The sequence below is a fragment of the Coffea arabica genome, chromosome 11c (assembly GCF_036785885.1).
Source record: "Coffea arabica cultivar ET-39 chromosome 11c, Coffea Arabica ET-39 HiFi, whole genome shotgun sequence".
NCBI lineage: Eukaryota > Viridiplantae > Streptophyta > Magnoliopsida > Gentianales > Rubiaceae > Coffea > Coffea arabica.
Window position 1 is genome coordinate 28,725,890 of NC_092330.1, and position 23,184 is coordinate 28,749,073.

The window sequence follows — 23,184 nt, forward strand, 5'->3', positions numbered from 1 at the left end:
AAACAATTTAAGTTTACAAGGGAGTTTTCAATTTTTAAAGTAGCTCTTTAGTAGCAATCTATTTACTAACCCAACACCACGTATCACAGTTGCTGCTCTCTCTCTCTCACAAGCTCCTCCGGCTCAACAACCAACCAACCCACATTAAAAAAGCAGTACGTATGGCAGAACCACCATGCCCTCCACTAGTACTATTTTTGTCAATAAATGCTGTTTTGGACACTCAAATAAGCAATTGGACAAAATAAATTCAAGAAGACTGATCTTCTTTAATTATGAAATGTTTATTTTTTGAACTTTGTTACTACCCAACACCACGTATCACAGTTGCTGCTCTCTCTCTTTCTCACAAGCTGCTCCGACTCCCAACCAACCAACACACTTTAAAAAAGCAGTATGTATGGCACCATGCCCTCCACTAGTACTATGTTTGTCAATAAATGCTGTTTTGGACACTCAAATAAGCAATTGGACAAAATGTTTATTTTTTGAACTTTGTTCCTCACTGCAAGGTTCTGATGTTTGCAGGGCTTCAGCAAACTTGAAGGGTAGAATTCCTGGTTTTGTTGACATGTTGTGCAATGCAAAAGAATACGAGGCTCTTTTAGTGATGCAACCTTTTCCATTATGACCTGGCTCAAAATTTCTAAATGAATTCCACAGTGAATAACTAGAATTTTATATCAGACAATCTAGGAAGTTCGTGAGAAAATCATTAATCCAGTTGTGTAACCAACTCATCACTGGAATTTTCAGCCTTTTTAGTCAAAGTTTAGGTGAGTTTTACAGGTGAATGTTTAGAGAAAATAAGATTCTAAGGTGATGCACCTTTGATATGTGAACACCCAGATTGCGGTGAATGCCAGAGCATTCAATGCACATCAAGATGCCAAGATTTAGAGATGCCCATTCAGGATCAGGAGCTCTGCATTCTGCACAATGATCATTTCCCGGTATCTCCCGAAGAATCTTCGAAACAGAATATGCCCGATTCGATCTCATGTCATCTGATGGATTCTCACTGTTACCCAATAGGCTTAAGGCAGAAGAAGCACCAACTGAACCATTATTTCTGTCAACATTTTTCCCTGAATCTAACTGCAACAGGTAGAAAAGAAGTTAGTTATGGTAGGTTATTTGGCAGTCTTGTGTCTTTTTTTCATATAATTGTTTGATGTATCAATTTAAAGTCAACCTGCTGCAAGTGAGAATTCAGGAGGGATGCAATAACCCCTGTAATTTTATCCATCCAGTCAATTCTATCAGCTTCATTCTCAGCCTATGCATGATGAGATAATGCTTCATTAGTTTGACCTGAGTTATTTTCTAATATTATGAATGGATAACGACATAAATTAAAAGAGAGCAATGGTTGTTTATTACAAACTCACTAGCACATTAAGTTACTGGTTTGTGAAAAGCCATAGCATCAGAGATGTCACTTTGCACGACAAAAATTAACATACTAACAAAATATGCCAAAACAAGAAGAGATCTGAAAAAAGGCAACGTAAAGTCATTTGATCATAAAGTATTCTCAAAGCTAAATACTAAACAAGTCAGCATTTCGCCCATATTAAACAGAAGGGTAATAGGAGCTGTGCCAGTTCACTACAGGCTACAGATGTCAGATGTGCAATTCAAGTTGCACCTTATCTAAGTTCAATGTAAACATTTCAAACCCTTTTACTCTCTAGATAAACAAAGTTTTAATTTTCATCATATGCCAGTGCTTAAATCATCATATGAATAAGAACTGCGAACCATTTTACCTGCAATGTATACGTTTTCAATGGTGAAATTATTCTAAAGCACAGCCGCAACTCTGCATCTTCAGCATCCATTTTGATAATGGAAGTGTGGAGATCAACAGTACGACTACCTAAAGTCTCCTCATTCAGGGATGATCCTCGCTGATGCCTTGCTCGGAATCTTCCAAATACACGAGTACCATGCTCACTTGAGCTAGTGGGATTTAATGATTGAGAACCCTGAGAGAGAGGGAGAGAGAGAGAGCCCATAAGAAGCAATTCAAAATGACTCAAGCATCTTCTCACACAAACTTCCAATGTACGGTACATTACAGAAACTACAACAATTGGCTTCATGCCTTATAACTGCACTGTACAAATAATTTGATCACTTGAATATCTTCCACAGGATATGAACCAAGATTGTTTCACTCATCAGAATAGAGAGTATAAGAGCTTTTCTAATCCAATATAGCATTGTCAGACAATGGAAATTGATGATCTCATATCAATAATTTGCACCACCAAGCTCTTGCAAACCCCAAAACAATATAGGAGATTGGGTTTCCAGAAGGATAACAGAGGAGGATAAGATCCAAAAAAGGTGCAATAAAATTAGATTTCCAACAACATCAGATTTTAAATGCCTTGTCCTCTTTCACTTCGTGGAAAGAGTAACAGAATAAGGTTTTACAAATTTCTGAGAAGGTTTGAAAGTTTTCTTCAATCATGCTCACCGCACTTCAGCACAAAAAGATATGGTAAGTTATTCTGCTTCCCCTGCTTATTCCCCAAGGAATGTAAGAAGCAAAATAAAACTGAGTCAAAGAATGGGATTAAATCCTGAATTAGGAATCATTGAGCTTTCAATTTTCTTTACTTTCATGTATGCACCAGAAATGTTTAGATACAAATTTAATTGAGAAGAGAGAAATGTCAAGGCAAACTCATTTGGAACACAAGGCCTACTGTGCTGTTTCTAAAGAACAAGTGCAATGATTCCCAAATGATTCTTTTTTCTACCCCCTCTATCTGCAAGTAAATGTGAGCAGACCTACACCCTTTTATCTTTTACCACCTTACATTATTTGATGGAGTCCATTTCCCAAAGTTCTCATCTCTATTCCTATTCACTGAATGTTCCATTTAAGTCCATGGGCAATTTCATAAACAAGCCTAATCAATCAAGAGATAAGCAAAACAGCTGCACACACCCCATGAAAAATCGTAACAATAAGAAGAAAGAAATCCAAAAGACAAGCACAGGAGGCCTTCAGAAAAGGTCTTTCTGCTCCACCAATTAACATGCATCCCCCATGATTTCAATGCCAAAACCTCCTCTTGCTATATTATTGTGATTAAATTAAACAAAAAGATAGGACACAGGAAGGGTAAACAGTTGAAAGTAATCCTCCTCTTGCTTGGAAGATATTTCATGTAGAATAAGCAACATAAGTGAACACAGAACGATTCTACTGGAAAATTCTTTGTTACTTCTAATGCTGCGCCCCGAGGTAGCAGCCAGCAGACAAGACTGAGCTGCCGCTGCGAGGCACAACTTGTTTTGTGTTCTTGTTTGCAAGTCAAAACAGGATATCCCAAGTAGTACGTGAGCACTTAGCATCTCACTTACATAAGCCAATCGACATTATCCTATCATCTGGATGCGGGAAAACACAGGCACAGCCTCCTCCCCATAGAGACAACACAAGCTCAATGGAAAACACAGGCTCACTCTTATGCCATAATGTTACACCCCAAGCTGCAGACATGACGCAAGCCATGACTCTAAGATGTAACATGTCTGATATTATTCCTGGCATGCCAAATTGGATATCCCAAGTTGTGAATGAATACTTGCACTCTGAACAACTTTATCTCAATTGAATGCTATCCCAAAACAGAGCAAATCCAGAAGCAATTGTCTGAAAGTGCTGCAAGCACAAAGGGGATGAAGGTCCTGCTTACAACCTTCCAGTTAAACACACACTGATATTTTAAGCATGGAAGTTTGTTATATATGCTACTATAAGATCTGGGCAGGAAATCCAAAGACTGAGACAACTAGGTTGTGTGTTGTAGCTATAACTATTCTTCTTGATTGTGTTCATACAAAGCACCATAATTACAAGAGAAAAACCAAAGATCCAAAGACAAGTACACTCCTCTTGTATTAACAATCCACATTCTCATGAGGTAGAATCAAGTGATGCTTTTGTGCACTAACAGCTATGAAAAAGAAATATAACAGTCAAATTCTTGTTAGTCATAATAATAGGGGCCATGCAGAAATTGTATCAGAATACCATCCATAGTGATAAACACTACCAAGAACTCTTCAGTGCGTGTGTATACATATGTATATATCTCCATTGATCAACATCAAGCCCCATGGAACCCTTATAAAAGTTTTGCAAATCAAAATGGACTACATTGTTGCCTGAATATATCTCCACTGATCAACATCAAGCCTCATGGAACCCTTATAAAAGTTTTGGAAATCAAAATGGACTACATTGTTGCCTAAATACACACACACATGGATATACTCAAATTCTAGTAATGACTTGTATTTTCTTTGACCACAATGCCCACAACGCATTTTGAGTTTAATACAAGTCATTATTAGAGTCTGAGCATATACATATCCATTGATCAACATCAAGCCTCATGGAACCCTTATACAAGTTAATTTGCAAATCAAAATGGACTACATTGTTGCCTGAATTTATGAAATCAACTTGGTTGTTGCGCTCAGTTAAGAGAAAACTTGACTTGGGGTGCGTTTGGTAAAACTGAAGTTTGAAATTTGAAATCTGAACTCTGAATCCATTAAGTTATTGAATTGTTAAGTATTAAATCTAATACATTTGAGTGCATATCACATTCAGTGATAAGTGAATAGCTTATCACTTAATTTTGGAAGCAAATTTTCCCAGAAAATTCAGTGACACTTAATTAATTTAGATGTTCAATTTTTTGTTATCAAACGGTCTGAATATGTTAAGATCTGAATCCATTAAGTTTAAATGTTGAACTAGGTTATCAAACAGGGCTTTGGTGTCCATGGTTTCAATTGGTCAGATGTACAAATACTGCCCCTCAACTATCACTTCACACTCGCACCATATGCCACTCTTCCATTGCCTCCGTGTGTTTTTTTCCTTCTACACTTCATACACAAATTTAAAATACACAGTTTACCAGGCGAACACACATTGCAGCAAGGTAACAAACAACAGAAATATGGTCAGCGTGTTATTGCTCCAGCAAGGAACTCCCTCAATGCTTTCTTCTACTCAACTATGTTTGCGTAGAATACCATGATTGTATGCTATTCATTAGCCTGCCACCTACCCAAAACAACGAAATAAACCTAAATATAAAATTCCAATCAGCTTCAAACTGAAAGTTCTTTCTGAATTTGAGCGTCTTATGTTCTCTAATATTCCAACCATTTGTATCCAGCGTCACATGAAGATAATACAGTAACGTAGAACCAACAAAACTATTTGGTGGCTCATGTCTAAAAGTAGATGAATGTATGTATGTGTCTAGAATTATGCCCTAAGGGTGCCTAGGGAAAACCAATATATGATAGAAAGAAAAATCACTGGAAATAAAAGACTGCAATTAGAATCAAAATCTTATTCATGCACAGACAAATGTTTAATTGTGATATCAACTTCGCATCTTATTCTCCCTTTCATCACTGATTGTGTTCATTACTTTTGAGGTAAAAAATTTAGATGAAATGTGTTGGACAGAGATCCTATACCAGTACTAATGTCACATCATGTCCAACACGACTACAGCTGGGAAAAAGAATAGTCCATGTAACAATAGCATCAGAGCAGAACTAAATGTCGTGTCCAGTTAGGAGTATTGTTTCCCCCATGATACAATGCAACAGAAAATTTAGAATACTTCAATAGATTCAGCATGAGATTGGGTATGATTACATTTCAATAACTTTCCTATCTCCATTAAGTTTATATGAGAAGCAACAGAATAAAGAGTCATGGTCATTTTTTCACAAACATGTGCAAACCAAATCACCATTAAGATTCAGAAACATACTGATGATTTGGTCCCCTTCTCTCTGTAGTAATATAAGTTCCCAAGACTGTCAAGTACAAAGAATCGCCTCTTCCAATCCGCTCTCAAACTTGAAGATCTTTTCAATAGATATCCTTGTTTGATTGTCCGAACCTATAGAAAGTAAGTAGCCATTAGGATAAGCAGTAACAATTACTAGATAGATTTGCAAAATTGAAAAGATGCTCTTATAAATCATAATTAAAATTACTATGCTCACGAAAATGGTGAAATAGAAATAGACGACACAGGATGAGTTTCTCACCTCGCCTTTTGAGGTCGCCTGCATGATTGCTTCTATATTTTTGTAAGAATTCACAGTAAATCCACTTGTGCCAATACTGCTTGTTGATGTTTCCATGTTACTAGATGCACGCATATGATCCAGCTGTTCTTGTGTTCGGAACTCTTGAATTCGTTTTGCAAGTCTATCTTGTTCAACATTAGCCTGTTCCTTTGATTGTTGAGCATATGCCAATACCTGATTTTAGAATTTGTAAAACATATAAGATCTACAAATCAAAATATTCCAAGAGAATCTGCTTTATTTGGAGAATTATGACAAGAAAGAAAGCACGTATTCAAAGAAAGCATTTTAGCTTCTAATCACAGCGTATCTCACATCAGGGACTTCATATTATGCATCAGAGATATCAGGGGATCTTAACCAAGTTTCTATGACAGGAAACAAGTAGTAAAGTTTATAGTCGTCCGATGCAAACTGTGCTAATAATTCATGGAGAACTATGCATGGAGAAACTTATATTTACTTAGTAGATATTGGCAAAGTTTTTGTGCATCACAAGAAGCAATCTTGCACACAAAAGCGAGCCAATTTAAACATTATCAAGACTAAGTGAGATGAGCTTCAACAAAGTAACAAAAACAGAGAGGAGAAAAAAATAAGCACAATATGATGCAAATGGAAAGTAAGATAATGGAATATACTTGCTTTACTTTTAAGTATCAATGGTGCATTCCTCCCATCAGGAAAATATATAATTCCAAACAAAAAGAAAAATTAATTTTTACCTGGTGAATGAATGGTTCCATTTGGCTCAACAACTCATAACCCTAAAAGAATAGAGCAACAAAACTAATTAGCAGAAGCCAAGGCATCAACTAGCCACGGCAACACGTTAAATATCTATAGCAATGGAGACTCACCAGCTTAAAGTATCTCAAGTGAGCATCCATAATAGCACTAAAAGATTCCAAGAACTCATATTTCTTTTTTGCCTCAATATTCATCAGAGCATTCACCTGAAATCCTTAGGACAAGGAAGCAAATACGCTTATGACCCGCAGGAGAGAAGCGACAAGAAATTAATAGAAGAGTACCAACAGGATCACTTGGGGCTAAGACATACTAGATTGAAACGACTTCTCTCGAATGTAGACTTTGAGTTGTGTAAATCCTGTCAAGAAGAAGCTAATAAGCAGAAAAGCCTTCAACAATAAGGATGGCACATAGCAGAAGTGAGACCAGTCAATAAATAATTTAAGTGACTAAGGCAGATGAAAGCCTATTAAACAAAAGCTTGGATTACTCCATCAAAACAAAAGACACACTTTTCAACAACTCGCATCCCCACCTGCTAGAGAAGAAAAACCAGAAAACCCAAATGGCAATTATATGAGAATTCACAGGAGAAGCACAAGTATAGCATCACTAGTTGAGAAGCTACAGATAGAATGTACTTAGGCTTAATAAGAAAATTCACAAGAAATTCCCAGTATCACAATCTGCTTTCAACTCAAAATGCATGAATGATGCAAAGTTCAAAAATGAAATGAAATGAAGATTTATACTTCTAATCTACACACCATAATTATATGCATAAAATGTAATCAGTTAAGCATATGCTACCAAATTTGAAGTGCGCAAGTCCCGACTAGAAATGAACATAACTCGGTCCATATTAGTTAATCATTCATATGTTTTCAAAATTGAATAATAGCATTAAAACTGTTTGAAGGAGGTGGATTTTTTCATGTCTTTTCTATTTTATTGATCTTGTTTCTAACTTCCTGCCTCTTTTGGGCAGGATGTAGGCTTAGTCAAAGGGATAAACAGGAGAACAACGGTGAATTTCAGAATAATAATATCCTCTATGACGATCAAAAAAAAATATGAAGCAGTACAGAAGAAGAATGAAAGGTACAGAACCATTGGCCCAAATAATCTCTTTCATTGTCATCTAGGCTGTGTTTCTCAATTCATCCACTATCTATCAGCAAATTCACCAGAGATCTCTAATGTTTTGCCTCATTTTCCCCAAAAAGTTGTGCATTTCAGGATCTTATCATCAGTCATCAATAAAGGGGAAAAGTTCTTGGGCTTATCATCTAAAAATTGATTTAACAACAGTGACAAAACATCTAACATTTCCTAGTGCTATCAAACCATTTGTTCAATATCAGATAGAGCATATCCTTCTACAGGTATTTTGAAGATATTACTTCCTAGATTTCAGCATTTATTCATTTACCTTGCCAGATATATCAGTTTGCAAAACATCAGGCTTCATCCTATTTGGCTACGGTCAATACATGGGCTCTCCACCCTTTGAATTAGTGCATCCTGATGATACCAGTCCTTGTCCAGGGATCTCTGAATCTAGTTTTCAGTGTCTTGTTGCTTTAGTTGGTTAACATTATCCTCTTACTTGGTTATATCTTCTCTGTCTTCTGTGCTGAAACTACAGCACAATTTCAATGCTTCTGCGCATACATCTCGAACTATAACAATGTTTTTCTTATAGCATTTAGTTCCTGCATGTCACAGAATGTTGTTCTCCATTAGTCTTGATGCATTGATAGAGACCTCAAGATGGTGTTGCCAGAAAAAGTACGGTGGTAGTAGTGGTTGGTAGAACACTATTTTCTAAAAAAGGTCTGAAAGCAATTCTAGGCTATTGCTGTTCCGACAGCATAATTGGCTACAATTCCTGTGCTGAAGCTTCACAAGGAACCACGCACCAAAATAAAAGGTAGCAACTTTCTGATAGCATACTGAATCAAAAGGGTGAGTTTTACCATGATTATGGACATACTGTCCCCTCATTCTATATTGGTTTTCTTCCTAATCCTTAACCGCGTTTATTTGGTTCTATCTGTATTGTTCAAATTGTAGCCCTCAAGTGTCTAATTTGGACTCTTAAGTCTCTCAATAATGTCTTTTGGGATATTCTCTTCTTCAGATAAGGTATAGGGTTTCCTATTTTGTGCCGTTAAGTATCTCTGCTAATATTACAGCTTGTAAGACAACACTATTCTCTAGCGAAGTCTGGCATTTACAACAAAGAAAAGGTTGCAGAAGATATTCTGCAAAACAATGTAACAAACCACAGGCAGCTCCCTATACCCCAGGAGACCACCGATTATTCGAACATATTCACCTCATCCACATATAGAGGCTCACATCCTCCACAGAGTCCTCTGTCCACAGATCTGATTCTTATTTATTTTTCTAATGCTCTTCAAAAAGGTAAAAAGCAACATTCTCACCCTCTCTCATCATTTGCTTGGTATGAGCAATTTTCTCCTTTCAAAAAGTTCATTACTTCTTTAGATTCTTATTCTGCTTCTGAAAATCTATCTGAGGCCGTGTCTCACCATAATTGGGTGGGCTGCTGTGGAGAGGAGATGAAGGTTGTAAAGACAATAATGGTACTAGGGACCCATGTAAAACTATGAGCAGGTGGCAGGCGATTGGTTGTAAATGTATGTTCATGATCAAAGTTAACTCTAATGACCCTGCGGCTTGTTTATAAGCTCATCTCGTGACAAAAAGTAAACACAGACACATTGAGTAGATTATTCTAATACTTTATTACTCTGCTGGCCAAATTTTCATCTATTTGATAATTTTTGCTCTCTTGCTGTTACTGATAAGCAGCTTTTACACCATCTAGATGTCAAAGATGCCTGCCTTCACGGAAATTTGTGAGAAAAGTGTACATGCAGCATGATAGTCAGAACTGGAAAAATCTAATATCATAGATGTGGTAAAATGAATTCTCTGCAAAAGATAGCTAGGAGGAAGTAAATGTAAATACAAAACTGAAAGATTTCAGAGAGCTCTCTGTAATTTTCTAAAAATGATAACAAGCTCTGCACACCAACATACAACTAGATGCCGAAGTTGCAAAAAACACCTTAAAGTTCTAATACATCCTATCTTTGTTTAAAGTTCTAATCCTTATCCATAAAGAAACCAGAAAAGAGTAGCTCTCCCAAAGAAGACTCAATTTAAAAAGTCAAACATAGATTAGAATATATATCAGATTAAATAGATAACATTCTATCCCTGTATCACATTCCTAATACTGGCAGCAACAAATGCAAGCATCTCAGCTTGTATTTTAAAACTCAAGATTGGGTTAAGATTGCAAAGCAATTCGACAGCTTGGTCAAAGTGCACCATAGGAACAGCATTTCATTGTGCACCAGTATATTTTCCAACACAGCCACTTCATAGTTGAAAAGATAAATAAAGGCAAGTCAGAAAATGCACAATTCTTCTAACATAAATACTTCATGATGTATCAGAGGGCAGAAATTACTTCTTCTAGTTCAGCAACAATCTCATCCCGGGTACTCTTCTTCAACGAAGCAAACCTTTCCCGTGCCTAACAGTCAAAAACAAAAATTAGTCGTCGAAGTAAGAGTTAAGGTGACAAATACATGACCTGCAATTTCTATAGCAGTAGTTAAAATTTGCTTAGCCACATACTAGGATATATTCAGTCAAAAAAATGAAGATAAACATTCTACACACAAGGTAAAAGGACCACAATGCTTCTTTATGAGAGAAAACACTCTAAATATTTCACACGAGTTTCTTAAAATAAAAAAATAAACAGGAAAAATCTAGATGACAGCCTCAAAAAAATTGTTTCAATGTTTCCCAAAATCAACAAAACAGGGAAGCCACTTTGAAAAAGTATTGCTATATATCTACATGCACCACTTATCAAAATACCCAGCAGTGGTAACCACTTTCAATTTTATGTAAAATGATTACTAATTACATTGACAGTGATTATGCCATCTATAATGTGATCTACCCTTCAAAATATACAAAACCATAAATCCTGTAGAGGTTTAATTCATGCATCCATCTAGCACACCACAGGAGACAGAGATTGACAATTGAAACATTACACAAGAATCTGATCAATGGGACGACGAATATTAAGCTCGAATTCATATGTTGATGGTAGAGAGTACAAGATTCTCACTTTGTCTGAAAAAAAAAGCAAAAATAAAAAATAAAAGAAGTTTTCCTCGGGAAAAAATAAAAATAAATCCCAAAAAATTGTTTATCAAAAATATTAAAAAGAAATTGAGAAAAGATTGGTTATTTTTTCAACATTATGTGTCACTTCATCTGTTCAATTTGGAATTAGGCAAAAGGTGTTTTTATTGCGCTCAGTTTTTCAATAGGTTACTGATTCCTGACCTAGAACAATAGAAAAAGACAAAATGGAGCATGTTAACCAGCCATTATTTTCTCCTCTTTTTCAGTACTCTTCATTCCAGTGTTAAAGAGTCCAATCCATTCTTCTCGTATGGTATTATACACTATGGTACCATTCAATTTCAACATGCATCAACCCTCCAAGAGCCTGTTTGCCCCATCAGGGAACATATTGTTACATGACACTGTTGATTGCACATTTACTACCCAATTTGTCAAAAGCTTGCTACATTTAACTCTGATTGTCCTTGGCTTGTAGAAGTAATTAAGAGGAATCTGATTTTCAAGAGTTTTGCTGCACAGAATAGGCACGTAAGACAACCCCATACTCTGAGAGTCCTGGATTTTTAGGATAGCAATTCTATAGATTCTTTTTGCCATATTTGTCTAGAAAAGGTAATTAAGAACTTAGCAACTTTTTCGACTTAAGTTTCTAAAAAAATTCTCAAATAGAAATTCTATAGGTAACATGTTATTGAAGAATTTTGCATTCTAGGACAAGTCTAAGCAAGGATCTATTAAGTCATCCATCAGCACCCTTTTTTCAACTGCAAACTTTTACTACTGAGGCAATACATGCATAATCTTTAACAAATATTCGGGTTACTATAAACCAGATCTCTAATACCATACCTTATGTGCAACTCTGGAAAAACATTCTAAAAAATCTGAAAGGTGTCGTCACATGATAGCAAGACTCAAACGCTTTAACCACCCTTTTTTCAATTTATCTATGCTGGTAAGATGACAAAGTTGATGGCATCAAGAAAACAAAATATTCATACAAACACAATGACCTGAACACATAACCTGTAAGCAAATGGTTCTAACTATTTGATATACTTTCATGCACATATATGTCAACTTCATTGAGATCCTGAAATTCATCTTAAAGCAGACAATAAGGTAGCACCCCATGTTGCAAAAACTGTCCAAAGACTATTTTGTCTTTCAACAAGTCTGTGTACCACGACTACAGAATTGGAAATTAAAGTAAAAAATTCATGTAGTATAAAAGCTGACTGGAATATTTTGTCACAGTTCCATTGATTAAAAACAGAAGGAACTCCATTTCTTACTGTATATGAAGTTCACAATTTCTTTCAAGACACATAAAACATCAATCGGTCATCAACTTACAAATCAAAGAGTGGAAAAAATAAATATGATAAGTTCATAAAGCAGACTTTTCATGCAACACCTATTGGTGTTTCCCGTTTTCTAAAAAGGTTAATGTTAGGCATAGTTTTTACACATCACTCCCAGACCATGTTATATTTAAGCTTCTCATGTAATCATAATTTGCATTATCATCTATGAGAAAATAGAGCAAAAGTACTTATGATAATTTTTTTAGTGGGGAATAATGTATTTATGACATGAAGCTGAAGTCAGCTGGTTAGTTACTACTGGCTTAACCAGTTAATCTGATAGTCCTCCAACCATAACTTACTAAGTTAACCTAATCAATATCATTTACAAAAATATACCATCTTTCCCTAGCAACTCAGTCACATGCCTGAGGCCTCACCTTTCCAGAGAGAGAGAGAGAGAATTTGCAACCACTACCCAGTTTCACATGCCAATAGTTTATCACTTACATGAATGTAACTACTAGCAGTTTCCAGGGCTTAAAAGATTAGTTAGGTTGAAAAAGTAAAGCACATTTTTCTGGTGTTGCATTATGTACCAACAAAATCATACTTAAAATGGACAAAAATGTAAAATCACTCTTTATTGAGTAATATCACAACTTGTTTGACTTTAACATGGGTGCCACCTATAGGCTCTTCTTAATACAAAGTTAATCAAAGAAAGTATGAATAATTTAATCCTCTTCCCCTTCACCACTTTTATTACCTGGTCATAACGAGTTACGTCTTTGTCAAATCGTCGACGGGATTCCTGCAAAGAAAAGCAAAAAAAAGTAGTGAGCAACAAAGGAACCAATGTAAACTATTTATCATTCTACCTCGCCCATGAAGGGACTAAACTGCATTTACTGCAACTATTTGTACAACAGGGGTTACTGCCAGTAGTCTTTTCTAGAATAAAGAATTAAAACTACACAAGTACTTCAGATATGATCATCAGTCAAATCAAAACCAGTATTATGAAAGATCTAATATAGAATCATCAGCATATCTTAAAGACGAATTGCAGCTTCAGGAACTCTTCAAAGTTCTCCATGATAATTCAGTTCCAGATTTTTTCTTTTTTGGTAGAGTGTTAATTAACAAACTCTGATATAGCAAGTAGCCTGATTTGTGGTGCATCTATTAGCTTGATCTATTCCACTCACTTGAAGTTTTAAGAAAACTGCAAGCAGTATATTTTCATTCTCTTGATTCAATAAGAGCCAACTAATCTAGGGCCTAAAATAAATGAGTATGAAAATATCAAAGTTTTAACCACATTCCATCAATAATTGGCACATGCCACGGAAACAGAACCTATCCGTCATAGGACACTGATTATCATACTAGTATGGACACGAGTAACACCCAATTCAGGCTAACAGTGGGAAGTACCTTTGCATCTTGCAAATCAACAGACAAAAAATGAGTCAGCCGATCGACGAGAACATGCTCTACCTGTAAGACATATATCCAGCAAAATCATCTGTCATACAGCATATAAACAAAATCCACAATAAAGAACTTGTGCCATTATCAAGAAAGTACACAAGTTAAAATTTAGCGGAGATAAGTTAGGTGAGAAAAACATCCACCATAACTTTAACTGACCCGTCAAATTTCTTATATTCTCTACAACTAGAGAAGATTAGCCCCAAAAAAAAGAAGCAAAAGCAATGTTCTTCCCTAGGTAAAATACCATAAACTACCAAGTTTGACAATTAAGTTAATTTTATCTAGGATTTGTTTTTGTTCAAGAGTCACACTAAAGCATATTGATCAAACCTTGGTGCACTCCAGACGTTGCTGGCAAGTCACCATATTGTATTTGCACCAATGTGTTTTGTCAATCACACGTTTGACTTCAGATAATCCAACAGGAAGGTTGTAATAAACCCCAACAGCACAGAGACAATTTCTTACATACATTCAACAAAGTAATACTTGATTTTCTAACCAAGAACACAGTTTTATCAGTAAAAAAATTTTTATTTTCATCCCTCAATCTGTTAGTATTGAATATAGAGCAAACAAAGGATATGGACACCATGAAAGATTCATCCAGTAAGCTCTTCAGTTCTAAAGACTGTTAACTTATAAAGCAGGTAGATACCTAGACCCAACTCAATGGCTAATTGCTTGAAATTGCTATAACAACCTACTCATTTACTTAGCCCATTTTGCTTCACAACATGAGTTGAGTGTCCAAATATAACTCAAGAACCCAAACAACATCACTCTGAAGATAAGCCAATATGATGTAGACCCCTACTATAACATGAGGAGCATGTTACATGGGGGGTTTGAGAAAATAAATAATTTCACCTTTCAAACACATGAGACCATATTTCTAATGACTAATTCCTCAGTCACCATGTATATATCCTAGCAAACACAAAGTATGATTATTCAGTATTCTCAAGTGCTAGACCCGCAATAATGTAGGTAAACTTTCATCCTCACAACTTCTACTGACTGCATCATTAATAGATGGCAAAATTTATCAAAACTAGATCAAATAGAAATTGTGATTTTGCAACTTGATATACCTCTTTCAACATTAAACACAATTTAGATTCTCTTATTTTAGAGCTAGATGCAGGGACATACTACATTTGTCAGAAAAATTTTGGTTCCAAAAGCTAGTATTTTCATTTAACTTAAGTAACTTTCGAGAGAAACAGGATGAATAAAACAAAGAAAGAGAAACAGTCTCTGCTTAAACCTAATTTAACTAGCCAAGCCACAATATCAGAGTTGCAGCATAATGGTTGAGAAGAAGCAGGGCAGAGCTACAATTATCAGTAAAAGTACATTGGTAACTAGACAAAAAAAAGGTCATACAATTACATTCTTAGTCTCATTTCCAAGTGGAAAAGTTACCAAGAAACTGGAAATCCATGTAATTTGTGATGTAAAGTATAGTTTTACAGACCACTTACAGAAACACTAGTATACTATCCGTGTACATATGTGAAAAACTTGCTCCTTATCTGCTGACCTCTATATGTGCTGACCATGTTTTTATATCAACTAAGGAAGATATCTTAAGAAAAGTATACAGTGCTTAGGTATTCATTATTTTGGTTTTAACATACACAATAATTTGTAGCTCAATTTCAACAATGCATACAAATATTGTCCAATCTGAAATAACTCATCAACATCTCAGGATCAGGAGAATATCAAAAGCTTCTCAAACCTTGAATGAAACATAATTGGAGCCCTTATGCACATAACTTGGAGGTATTTACGATGAATTGCATTTGTACTAATTTTTATGTAAAATGTACATACTTTGGGCACAGGTATCAGCATTTGTACAAAAGAGACAATCTAACTCCCTGATATAATAAGTGGCCCAAAACTGAATCCTCTTCACCAATTAAGGCTCCAAGCGCCCCTTTTACTAATTTTTAATTTTCCCAATAAAGTAAGCATGGACATGCTTTTGCTAGGATTAACTGATATACATCCAATAAAACAGGTACAACCTCACTCAGAGATGTAACGATGGGAAATCAAGGAGTTAAAAATATCGTGAAATCACTGAGGCAAAACTAAGAGGAAGATCAAATCATAATATCAAAATATTTGGAGAATCATAAAATTCCTCTAGCAGCTTTAAAGCATTATGAAACACTACCTCACACATGTCACCTTTTTAAGGCTGGTATAACCAAAACTTTGCAAGCATGAATAGGATGTCAAAGTAGTTATATGTTGCACAAAGTCGAGATAACAATGATAAGAACAAATTAAAATCATGAAACGTCTACAAGCATCTTTTAGAAGTCACAATGCACCATGAAGTTCTCAAAATTGAATTTTTTTCTAAATATTTTAATGCCATCTTGCATTTGAAATCATAAGGAATGATGAAGTATTCACTCACCTGAGTACGAAGAAGCTCCTTATATGTAGCAAGCTCACGGAATGCAGAAATGAACTTTGACATTATTGGACCTGTAACAAAGTTTGAAACATAGATTGGACAATAAAATAGGATTCAGATAAAGGTGAGAGGGAGTCTGCAGTTTAATCTATGACAGCAGTATCCCAAACATGATTTTCTTAGGCACAATCTATTAATCTGTTTAGAGAAGAATAAATAGAAAGCAAAAGAAACAGGCCCACTATCAAACCCAACGAAATGAAACCTGAACTTCATTCTCATGCTTGAACAGAATACTGAGTGTTAAAGCACTACAATAGATAGTGAAGTAAAAATAATGCAAGATCTTCTAAGTTTCAATTTGAGCCTCATAGCTTTGCAAACTTTATTATGGTAGTTCGAAGAGGAATTGAAGTAGAGTAGATTTACTTGAGCTAGTGTTAGAAGAAATAGTAAAAGAAGAGGAAGGAGGGAAAAGGAGAAGAAAAAGAAGAGTTCAGATATAAAAGATAGAATGGTGTTGTTCTTAAACTTTGTTCATTCGTCCATTACATTTTCAAGAAACTAATGCATGTTTTTGCAATTCACGAATCTACCAAATTAGGTGACTTTAATGAACACATGGTTGGCCAAGGTAGTTTATTAAAGCTGCTCCTTTGGTTCTGACCACTGGACTTCCACCTATGGTGATCCTTGATTTTCCACCAAGGATGACCTTGAAGTTCCACTCGCATTTGACTCATAAGATTTCTTCAATGACTACTAAATGGGGCTGCTACTATGGTTTCATATTCAACAGCAGGCAGCAACTGTTTAACTAACAAAGGCTGCTAGAAACAAGCAGGCTGCTAGAAACAAGCATGTACAAATTTCACTTGATATACACTGAATATCAGAAGAAAAATTACAATGTACAGTTCCAAATCAATTACAGACTGGAAATTTATCATAATGAAGTTTATTTTCTTCAACTAACTTTCATAGTTTTCCTATCCTGCATCAGAATTCAGGGAAAAATTGCTTGATGGAACAGTTAAGTACTGAGTGCATTACTTGTAGAAGTTGTTAGAAAAGTTTTTGCATACACTCACAGTTAAACTGATGCCACAAAATTGTACAGCAATTCCATGCCACAAGTTTCAAATAGGCAACCAGAAGCACCTTCAAGTGCTTTTAAACTTTCATTAGTGGGAAATCTTATCATTAAATTGAATGCTATAAAAGTTACTGAAGGACATCTTTTTTTTTTTTGTCCTATTTGTGAGGCATGTAAAACCAAATGTATTAAACACTAACTATTTTTCCTAAGTACTATGTAGTACAAAACATATTTCAAAAAAGAATTACATGCAGTAGCTGTGATTAAATTAGCCTACTATTTTGGTTCTCATCTAATCTTGAAAAGCAATGATTTTCCAATAAATAGGCATTTTTCTGTTGACTCGTGAACAAAGATAATCACAACTACAAAATTCTGACCCGTGCAAATCTGCAAATAAAAGGTCGGCTTAAAATCTGTCCACATCCCGCTGATCATCATTACATAGATGATTTCACTTCCATCTAATTCAAGAGGCACCATACAATTATCAGGAACATTTTATAAAAGATACAACCTAAATCACAAAGAAGGTTGTTTAACTCTTTCACATGATATGTAAGTTATCAATTGTAGCAGCATAGTAAGGTTTTTGATGATCAAATCTGACTTTAGGTCATACCCCTAAGAGATAGACTACCAGGAACTTAAAACCAAACTTGCAGTCTACAAGCGTGCGACTTAGTAAGAATAAGAAATCACTCCTCAAAATACTATAGCATCCCTCGAAACTAAATATTGCACCAATTTCACTGCCGTAGAGAATCACTCCTTTAAATGAATTTGCAGCAGCTGTTAAATTTAACAATGAAATTGAGCATAATTGCAAGTAGAACAACTAGGGGAATCTGGAACCGCACACAACTTTTAGAATCTACTATGGATAGCACCAGGTAACAGTAATGATTCACTCCTTCCAAGAATTTGGGGCTAGACAATGTCAAAGGCAGCATTACTTTTGTCACAAGTTCACCCTTAAAACTAACTCCACTTGTTCCTCTCAATGGAGGTTTACATAATTTTTCTTATTTGGCATTTCGACACTATTTAGTATCATGACTTTCCTGATTTCTACTATGAAAAAGATCAAATATCTATAGACACAATAGTAATACAACCAAACAAGCAAAACATGGAGTTAGACATACGTATTGACCTGCATAATAATGGGCTTCAGCATCAAAGGTCTTAGAATTTATGAAAACCCAAAGGCTCAGTTTCTACACTAAAGATAATCATAGCATGCAATAGACCTTCATCGAACTGCTAACATCCAAACCCTATGAGCAGGTTGCCGATAACAAAGAAATTGATATCTTAACTGAATGTGTACAAGGATCATCAGAAAGAAGAGAAATATACATTTTGATTGCATCCATCATGTAGCTCATACTAAAACCAAATAAGTGCATAAGCGAGCCAGTCTCCTTTAGTTTGGTGCCATGCTTTGTGCAGAATGATATTTTGAAGAGGGAAAATGCAGCAGAAATTAAGTATTAAGATTTATATAACCTCCTATTGAAACGCTAACAGGATCATCTTGTCCACCACCAAAAGCCTCTAATGATTCGGCAAACACGACGTCAGCATTGCAGGCTTCTCCAAGTGTTTCCCTGGCAACATAAAGAGAGAAACATAATAAATATATGACATCCCAATTATCCTAAGCTCTACTGTTGACCATTGATACGCAGAAGATGGAATGCAACCATGATCTACTGAAGATGGAAAAGCAGAATAGGAAGAATAGACGAGATAGTGCAGTGGAGGGGACAAAGAAGAGTTAGAAATTTGAAAAAACATGGATTTACGTAAGGGGAAGAGAGAGGGGGAGAGAGAGGCTTAATGGAATTACGTGTTCTTGAAGACATAAAATTAAATACAAATAATAGCATACACAACAATGAAGGGGAAAACAAGAAGAAATTTAACCAAAAACTAATTTAAATACCAACAAGAAAGAGAGCGAAAGAGAGAGAGAACAATGCATGTGCTTAAACGATCTCTTATTCAACAAATTAAAACATGAGACGTGTACATAAACTAGGAAAATTTGATTGGCCTAAATATGTATGAAAGGGTCTCATAGAGCTCCATATCAGCAAGTATAAGCCGAGGTAACAATGCTGTCATTAGAAGTAAGAAGTACGAGTACAAAAATAGAAAAAGTAGCACAAATATTCCGCACCAAAAGAGAAAATATGAGAGGATGAACTACAAAGTAGCAAATTTAGGACATCAAGAAGAAGGACAATCTGGAACTTCAATAAGAACTCCTCAGGGTTCAATCTTTAGAAAGGATTCTATCAAAGCTTCAATAATCCCTACAAAGCGGGAAAGGATTACCATACGGAGAAAGGATTTTAAGTTGTGTCGAACTTTAAGTAAGAGCATTGTATGACGAGAATAAAACAGTAAGACTTAAAGACCAAGCAAAGATTTCTCAGCCTCTGAAACCAAAACAGTTCTCAAGAAAAGCCTTTCCTCACCCATATTCATCCTCCCAACAAGCCATTAAAATTATTCCAACCTGATCTCTTCATAGACCATTTTCCTTCTTGACCCTCTTCCTAAGCTCAGAAACCAAAGATTTCCCATCAAGATCTAAAGAATAGCCATTCATCACACATTTGCCAAATAAGGTGGCAACCTAAACAGTTCTGGCAAACATGACAGGTACATAAAATAAACTAGACACTAAGTGTACATTTAAGGTCAAAGTCGTATATTTCTTGCTTCTTACACATGAAAAACATGAAACTTTCATAACATGGAATTAAAGCAAAACGGCCGGGTCTCCACAGGTGAGATTTGAATGATTTTATAAAATTGCACATTATGCTAGAAAAAACTCCTACAATTTTTTTAAGTCACCCAAAATACCACCAAATTTCTTCCCGCATTGTCATCTTCCTAGCATCGGCAAATTTAAAAATATGAACTTGTAATTAATAAAACATTTCCCACCATCAAAATTTCTTCCAAGCTAAACCTTTCTCTAATACAACTCATCTGTTGCACTGAAACTATTTCTCATTCTTGTGCCCAATTGGCAAATCAATATAAGATCGCAGTCAAGATTTAACTTGCCAAGCAACAAAAATAACAGAAATAAAGTGCAAAGAAACCAATTAATCACTCACATATACTTCGCACAGCCGTTATAGAGCTTTTGGCATCGATCTTTAAGCTCCTCCGACGTCTGTTCCAGAGATCGCACCTAAGATTTCACAAAATCAAATAAATCAACACCAGGTCTCTTGCTTAATTTCAGCTCAATTAATAGATTATTCAAATCCAAAAATCCTGGAAAATGACACAGAAAAAAATTGAGTGTGTAATTAATGAAGCGTATATTAACCTGCTTCTTGAACATTGGTGAATCCTCCAGCTTGATGAAAGTCGCCATTGCTCTCACAGTTATTGGGTGTGTGTGGGTGTGACCCTTTTTTTTTTTTGGTTTCTGACTTTCGGGATGGAGTTTTGCTGTTGTACTTGAATCGGACGGACTATTAAATCGATTGGAGAAGGAAGCAAATTTCTGAGCTGGTAACTTTGCCAATTAGTAAAAAGAAACGCTGTCGTTATGAATTTTATTTTTGATCCTTCCTCCGTGCGCAAAGGTGTCGTCGGCTTGAACCGGACATCTTCTGTTGCTTTTAGGGCTGCAAACGAATCGAGCCGCTCGCGAGCCGCTCGAGTCGAGCTCGATGTTAATCGAACTCGAGTCGAGCTCGAGCCGGCTCGAGTCGAGCTCGAGCTCGAGCTCAGAATATTAACCTCGTTAGCTCGCGAGCCGGCTCGCGAGCTTGGGTATATATATATATATATATATTTTTTTTTTTTTATTTAATAATAAAATTACGTATATTATATATATATTTTTTATTTTTTATTTTCATAGTAAAATTACGTATATGTCCTTAATATTTTATTATTTATTAAGAAAAAAATATTATTTTTTTTTTAAAATAAAATATTTATTTTTTATTTTTTTTCGAGCTCGAGCTCGGCTCGACTTGATTCGAGTCGAGCTCGAGCTCGAAATTTGCCGGCTCGTCGAGCTCGAGCTCGAGCTCGAGCTTGGCAAAATTTAGTCGAGGCTCGACTCGATTAGCTCAAAGCTCGACTCGGCTCGACTCGTTTGCAGCCCTAGTTGCTTTAGTTAATAGAACCGTTAATGGGTCCGGCAAGTTGAGCCCGGCCAGCTTGGCCCAAAAAGTGCACTAAACCTAATGTTTAATTGGGAACTGTTTGGACAGTAGATTATTTGGGATTATTTTTAGGTTTCTTTTTAAGATTGCGTAAATATGAAATAGGCATTTGGATAGTAAGTAAATCGTGTAAATTAGCATTTGGACATGTGCTCATTATTGAATTTAATCAGTTAACTTTAATTTCGAAAATTTTGACTTTCTGAGTTAAAATCTAAATCAATTCACACTTAATACACATACCGTACACATTAAATTAGTAGTTGGAACAAAAGGCCATTTTAAATACACTACATCCATCAATTGTACTATTACATACAATTATAAATTGCATGTTTGAATACGATCGGTTAATTCCAAAAACACCTAACGGCGTCGTCGCTCCCGTGCTACGTACATTTGAGTCGCTATGTAGTCTCGCTTAGCCTTCCATTCCGCAAGCTCTGCAGGAGATACATTCAATGCGAACGGCTTTGGTACTGGCCCGCCTACTTCTGGCTCTTGATTTAAATGCACATCCTCTGATTCGAACCATTGACAATAAGCATCTTCTGGCTGGTGCATCATTAAAAAGTTGTGCAACGCACAACAAGCAATGACTATAGTTATCTGAGTATTCATAAAGAAATGATGTACCAAACCCTTTAAAAATTTGAATCTTTTCTTCAGCAGACCGAACGTACGCTCAATGACATTTCGAAGCTACGAATGCCGAGTATTGAACAAGGTCTTTGCTGGAGATTCGGGGCCCACGTTCTTATACGGGGGCATGAAGCCAGGAACATTTCTATATGCCGCATCAAATAAGTAGTAGTGGCCTAATTGAAAAAGTTATTCTAGTTACTAAGCGAGCTAACTAGCAGGAGTTTAGCATTTAAAGCATGCCATTTATTGACTTGGAAAATTCTTACGATTAATTACCAGGGGCCTGTTTGGAACCTGAATTTTTTGCGAGTTTGTCTAAAACTTTACTGTAGTGCACTGTAGAAGTTTTTAAAAAAATTTTGTAGAAGTTTTTGTAAGGTGAAAAACTTTTTTTTTTCTTTTTTTTTCTCTTTCCCTTTCTTCTTCTTCTTCCCCTCTGCCCCTTCCCCCTCTCCCCCGCCTTCCCCCTCTCCCCCGTCGCCCCCATCTGCGCCGCCCCCCTCTGCCCCTTCCCCCTCCTGTCGCCCCTTTCCGTCGCCCCCTTCTGCCCCTTCCCCCCTCTGCCCCCCTCTGCCCCGCCTTCCCCCTCTCCCGCACCACTCCCCTCTGCCCCTTTCCCCTCCCCCCGCCTTCCCTCTCTCCCCCGCTGTCCCCCTCTGAGCTGCCCCCTTCTGCCCCCCGCACCGCCCTCCTCTGCAACACCCCCTTCTGCGCCGGACGTAGAGATAAAAAAAAAAAAAAGACAAGAGAGGATGATGGTAGGGGAGGAAGAGGGGGAGAGGGAAAAAAAGGGGAAAAAAAAAAGACCGGCACCGGAAATTGGTGACAGAGCTAGCAATGGAGGTGATGGTGGGGGAGGAA

The 23,184-nt window shown here is 36.2% G+C and overlaps 1 protein-coding gene across 4 annotated transcripts in view; it reads right to left on the reverse strand.

The window, feature by feature from the left end:
* The window catches only part of LOC113717221 (ADP-ribosylation factor GTPase-activating protein AGD4-like), a 32,629-nt gene extending 11,545 nt beyond the window's left edge, over window positions 1-21,084 (reverse strand). The window contains exons 1-16 of one of the 4 annotated variants that reach the window (XM_072070363.1): window positions 20,826-21,084; window positions 20,608-20,684; window positions 18,977-19,077; window positions 17,845-17,928; window positions 16,366-16,436; window positions 13,866-13,928; window positions 13,195-13,239; window positions 10,418-10,483; window positions 7,220-7,267; window positions 7,017-7,112; window positions 6,882-6,923; window positions 6,115-6,330; window positions 5,832-5,963; window positions 1,773-1,991; window positions 1,196-1,279; window positions 829-1,098 (exon numbers count right to left, since the gene is read on the reverse strand). In XM_072070363.1, coding sequence (XP_071926464.1) covers window positions 829-1,098; window positions 1,196-1,279; window positions 1,773-1,991; window positions 5,832-5,963; window positions 6,115-6,330; window positions 6,882-6,923; window positions 7,017-7,112; window positions 7,220-7,267; window positions 10,418-10,483; window positions 13,195-13,239; window positions 13,866-13,928; window positions 16,366-16,436; window positions 17,845-17,928; window positions 18,977-19,077; window positions 20,608-20,684; window positions 20,826-20,873 — 1,662 coding nt within the window. In that variant the 5' untranslated portion in view covers window positions 20,874-21,084. Of the gene's footprint in view, window positions 1-828; window positions 1,099-1,195; window positions 1,280-1,772; window positions 1,992-5,831; window positions 5,964-6,114; window positions 6,331-6,881; window positions 6,924-7,016; window positions 7,113-7,219; window positions 7,268-8,341; window positions 10,233-10,417; window positions 10,484-13,194; window positions 13,240-13,865; window positions 13,929-16,365; window positions 16,437-17,844; window positions 17,929-18,976; window positions 19,078-20,607; window positions 20,685-20,825 lie in introns of those variants that run through there. The other 3 variants (XM_072070362.1, XM_027241932.2, XM_072070364.1) reach the window with 3 other exon arrangements.
* Between the last annotated feature and the right edge of the window lie 2,100 nt (window positions 21,085-23,184).